At 34.3% G+C, this 6,000-nt stretch overlaps 1 protein-coding gene across 1 annotated transcript in view; it reads left to right on the top strand.

The window, feature by feature from the left end:
- Positions 1–1,333: 1,333 nt before the first annotated feature.
- LOC132941523 (paired mesoderm homeobox protein 2A-like) overlaps positions 1,334–6,000 on the top strand; it is a 44,891-nt gene continuing 40,224 nt past the window's right edge. Inside the window, exon 1 of the mRNA XM_061009618.1 lies at positions 1,334–2,315. Within this exon, the coding sequence (XP_060865601.1) occupies positions 1,943–2,315 (373 nt within the window). The 5' untranslated portion in view covers positions 1,334–1,942. The remainder of the gene's footprint in view (positions 2,316–6,000) is intronic.

The following is a 6,000-nucleotide window of genomic DNA, read 5'->3' as shown; positions in this document are numbered from 1 at the left end:
AACTCGAAATTTCGATACGTCGAATTTTTATTTCGACCCTTGAGACTTAGAGATACCGAGGTTCTACACTGTAATCATATTATATTACATAATTACACAGGGGTTTTCACTCGAGTGCCGGTTTCCGTATCGAAGTCCTACGGGGTCCAAAACGTGAATGGTCTTTGTGTTAACTGTAAACAAACGCTGAACTTATAAACCTATGTCTGTAGTTGTGTATTGACCATAGTGCGCAGTTGATGATATTTGATAAATGTATGTGCTATGTCTGTAATTTAGGGTTTATAAATTCTAGTTTATATAATATACCATGCATACCTTCATGCGCAAATTAATATACGTATACCCTATAATATGTATACAATATTTGTATTTATTATAGTATAGGTTTCATGTAAACAACATATAATTACTATTTCCTACATATAATAATACAACAATAGCTGTAGAAAATCTAGAATATTACCTATATTATTCCGAATTTCGTGTGACAAAAATGGTGCGGCCGCGAGGATATTGTGTAGGCGATCCCCACATTTTTAGAGTCAAAAAAATCGGATACGTATATATAGTAGGTATATAATAGCAGATTATAGGTAGGTACCTATATGATAAAGTGCCGAGGGGTATTTTTTTAACGAAAAAAATCGCCACGGATTTGGCACATATACACTGCCGCGGCCGTAGGTATAATGTATAATATAATAACGGCGAGAAACAGACGATGCAGCGAGCGCATCTTCAAAGAGGGATGGAAATAGTCGTCTGTATGTAATACACACACACACACACACACACGCGTGTAATAAGAAGGGATTCGTCTGGTAATACAACGATAACAATAATAATAATAACAATATAATAATATTATACTACATTACACGGGTGTTTTCGCTCGCGCGTCGGTTTACCGCGGCAGCGGAGGTAGGTGGTGTCAAACGTCGTGAGCGCAAGAGAAAAAAAATACAGGAAAAAAACAGGCGTACGTCGTGCCCCGCGCACAGGCACCCTCCGCCGGGGGTTGGTCACGGTCGTGAAGCGTGGAAGACTTGTGTGGCGGCGGTAGCGGCGGCGGGCGAGGGGTTGCGCGCGCGCCGCGAGACCAATAGCGCTGCGGGGGCGAGGGTGTCGGCCGGGCACGCTCCGCCCAACCTGGGGGCCGCAAAGCCACCGCCGCTGTACATGCCCCTCCGGCGACGGTGGCGGCGGCGGCGGTGACCGGCACGCCGCGCGCCGCCGCCCGAATAAAGGGGGTGGGTTATTCGCACTTTTCTACGCGGTGGCCAGTTATTGAATTACGCAGGGCCATCATTTGATTTGGAACCGACGACACCGTCGTATGTAACCGCCGCGCGCGCGCCACCGTAATCATCGCCGTCGTCGTCGTCTTCGTCGTCCTCTTCTACTGTCCGCCACCGCATCCGCCGCCGCCGCCGCCGTTCTCTTCTCGCCCGTTACAATACGAAGTGTATGAAACTGTATCGCCGAACAAATTATTATTATTATTATATCATCATCATCACTGCGGTGCATCAGTATTATACCTATTTACGCACGTAAAATCATTATTATTATTCATATTATTAACTATACAATATTACGTACGGGCCGGTCTTTGCTTTTGGCCGCCGCCTCCCCTCGTTTTCCGTGGACGTCCTCCTCACTCGATTTCGCTCTGGCGGGCCACACGTACTCGACCTGCAGGATCAACAGCAGCAAAATACTATACCGAATAACAACTACATCATTATAATATACCTAACCGGTAAACCTAACGACAAACTTTTTACGCACACATCGCGAGATTGCAGTTGCCTCGCTAGTGCAGCAGTTGCATCGTCCACGGTATCGTAGATAATATAGTACGTCGTTGTATCGTCGTCGGTACGCACGTGCGCGCCGCCCGATGAGATAACGGTACGTGATAACGCGCCGCATCGTCATGGACTACTCGTACCTGAACCAAGCCAACTTCGATGGTCTGACCGGCACCACCACGGCCGCGTCCAACATGGACCACGCGGCCATGGGATACGGTGACCTGACCGCGTGTGGCCAAATGACGCACGCCGCGTACCGGTTCGGTCCCACTGCGTCCATGGCCGCCCGGTCGTACAACACGGCAATGGGCCATCACCTATCAGCCGCCGCGGCCGCAGCGGCCGTCGCGTCCGGCAACGGCCACAACGGCACCGGCGTCAGTTCCGCCGCTGCTGTAGCAGCCGCAGCCGCCGCCCGTGGACACCACCACGGTCATCACCAGGACCATCACCCGGGGCGGCCAACCATGTTCTCGACCGCAATGAACTTGCCAGGTAAGCCAGGCAGCTCACCAATGTGACGTAGTCTGTTACAAGCCATTGCTGCGGCCGTACTAACTCATCCGCGGGATAGTCGAAAAACTGCACTTTAATGATTTAAAAATTACAAGTTATATTAATGAACTTGAGATCTGGATTTTCCCACACGATTTTCATATTTAATTGAAGGAAAACTATACCTATTCGACAATGGTAGAATTGTATATTATGCATTATAGGTCTTATACAAGTACTTATATTTATTTATTATGTTAAAATAAAACCGTTATTTGCAGAAAAAATTAGATAATATTAAGATTCTTTCACCGAAAAAAGAAAATCAGATTAGTCCATTAACTATAATAAATAAAGTTATACATAATTTATACTTATCTGGATGTCGCACCAATTGTTCGTGCAATTTTTTCCATGAAAAAGTTAATTTTTAAAAAAAGTCGACTTGTCTAGTTGTCACAGCCCTTTAGTTAGGAGTTTAAGACTTAGGATCGATCAAATGTGATCGAACTGATGTAAAAATAATAAATTGATCTAAATCTAAAATGCAATAACAATATCGTACAAACAAAGTTAAATTCGTATGGTTTTCATACTAAAACTATAATTTAATGAATATCATAATATGTTTACATTCAAGATCGTTCGTTTATCGAATTATCTCTTAAAACAAATAGGTCAGACACTCATAAAATACTTAAGTATCAATAGTTGCAGACGAACTATCGAAGCGCATATATACCTAAAAATATATAAGTCAACAAAAATTACGAGTATTAGGTATGTGTGCAAATGCGATAAATACCTGTTATTATAAACTGTTCATTAATCATTACCCTCAAGGCCCCAACTAAAAATCATATTCAAATGTACATAATAATATCAATGCTAAAAACTAATAATTTAATAAGTTAAAGCTAAACTAATTTTTTAATCTAACTATAGCATGTGAATTTTCTTATTAATCGAATGACTTAATAGAGGACTCTGTGGCCGCCACACACCCGCTATTTAAAAGGTTTAATATAAGCAACTTTAATGCAATTTTGAAAAGAATTAAAATATTATTTAATCTTAAGTAAATTTAAATATTAATTTGAAGTATTTTAAAAGTGGTCCCACATCAGTACTAACAATGGTAATAATGACATTATATAGAAAAACAGTTTCACGTTGGATAAACATACGAGTACATTATTTACAGTAAATTTATCAAATTTGCACACTACTTTGAAAATAAGATAACTTTATTCGTGTTGTAACGTTTTGATTTTTTGACATCAAACTCAATAATAATTGCTTATAAACAAAATCAAAAAAACAAAAACAATGAATCTGCACGAATGAATAATTATTTGGATTGTCTTCAAGTTATCAAAAAAATAAAGACGCAAATATGACACACATAAATTTCTTTTATATGTACTTACGGTAAAAATTAGGTTAAGCTACTGTGAGTACTATATCCGTAAATTTGTCCCGTGCAAACCCGTTTATACCTGGTTATATTAGGGATGGTGTGGCGTCACCTTAGCTAGTTATAAAGAATTCACTGAAATAACTGATAGCTTTTAACAATTAATTTTATAATACTGGTTAAAATCTTGTTAATTTATGTATAATGGCTTTAGTTAATTGTTAATTTAATCACTCTGTAATTACATAATTATACTTATACATTGATTTTAAAATATAATTACGAATAATCAAATAAAATAAAATAAACACATTGTTTAGTAATTAAGTTGACGCGAACGTGTAATTTCATAAACCACTACGACTAGTACCTGCCTATGCAGTAGACGGATTAGTACCTATATTATAGCATAATATAAGATGCTTATATAGTTATTATTTAAAAATTTGAAAGTTGCAAAATTTTTGTATAATAATATGTGTAATCCCGGTGGTAGGTAATTAAAAAATAAATAAATAACATTTGAATGAAGAAGTATACCTAGATAAAAATATTTAAAAAATATTAATCAAATTTATTTTGAATTATATAACAGTATTTAAATTTAAAGAAAAATGATTTAAAAAATATTTTGTACGAATTTAGTAAATTGTTTGAAAAATCCGGGATTATCTTTATATCTAAGCAAACTCAGCCAGCAAACCTTGAGAAATTTGTTGATAATATATTATTTTAGTTTTCGTTTCTGAGTTACCTACCTATTATATTATCATCTTGTAATTTAATTTAATATTTTATTTTATTTTTTAAATTCCACAGACCTGCTTTGAAATATATTTCAATTTATATTATAAATCTTAAACAATGCATCTAATTGGGTTAATAATAATTAATAAGTCTAAGAATATTTATAATTTAAATTTTCTGATAATTAAAATTTAATTTTCAGTGTACCTGTTATATAAATGTACTGTTCAATTATTTCTAACTACGACGTCATTTGTCTAACTAATTATATACCTATTAAATTAACACCTAGCTTATACTAAATATATATTATATATATATAAAAATCATAATTTGTCTTCAAAATTGGGGATCATAAAAAATTCATACACGAATGAATTGTATTGTTTTGGGAGTTAATAATGTAATATAATCATACACATATAATATATACCCGGTAACAAAATCGGTACTATTAAGTATTGATTAATTATTATTGTTTTTGAATAGGTTAAAATATCTACGTAATAATTTAGACTTTGGTTAAATCAAATATAGTTACCTACTATAATTTTATCGAATTATGTTATTGGTTTTGAACTTGAAAAATTATTATATCCAACTATTAATTATTATTATCAGTTTTTAAAAAAAAATGTAGCATTCAAATAAAGTAAATACATAATTATTGATCGAAAACATATTATGCATTACCAGAAATTACATTAAGAGGTTATCAGGGTAGCTTAAAATATTATTTTATTTAAAAACATTGAATAAAATGGTATTGGATCTCTAGTATTAAGTCAATTAATTTTAAAATGAATTAAAGACAACATTTTTGGACGATCAATGAAACCTAATAGCATTGAGTATAGATAGTATATATTATACTCAATCTATATTATTGATTATCTATACTCAATGCTAATATGGTAATTGGCGGTTTATGATGACATTTTTACTGCAAAAACATACGACACTCGAGTAGTGAAATTAATATATAGTATATAATTCACGCTTAGATATTTGCTAACCGTTATTGTAATATATAACTACATGTTTTTTAAACTTTAAAAAATATTTTTTACTGTGAATCTGGAAAACACACGATCGTATTATTTATCAAAACGAATTCAGGCGGAAATATTTTTTTGCGTAGTCGTACGATATTTTGGTTAAAATTTAATATTTAAATGTCTTTTAAATTTCATGTATACGTTTTTCACTTAATGTTTTCTAGAATTCGTACATAATATTTCATATCGCTTTATTCGCTCGACTTCTTTTAAATAATATTATACCTACTATACGCATGTGGCTTGTATACTTTATTTTTTATTATTTCAATGCACTACGCAGAGATATATTTTGTTAACTCAGATTTATATTTAACCTAAACAAATGTATATTAAACAAAAAAATAATACTTTAAATATTATTTGTATAATATTATATCAAACATGACGATGTCTTGAAAAAATACTATACCATGTTATGTATAATATAGTTATCATAATATTTCGTAGACATATTATTATT

This window comes from Metopolophium dirhodum, chromosome 3, assembly GCF_019925205.1.
Source record: "Metopolophium dirhodum isolate CAU chromosome 3, ASM1992520v1, whole genome shotgun sequence".
Taxonomy (NCBI): Eukaryota; Metazoa; Arthropoda; class Insecta; order Hemiptera; family Aphididae; genus Metopolophium; species Metopolophium dirhodum.
The sequence above is the reverse complement of the archived record's forward strand: the minus strand, read 5'-3'. Positions and strand labels throughout refer to the sequence as shown.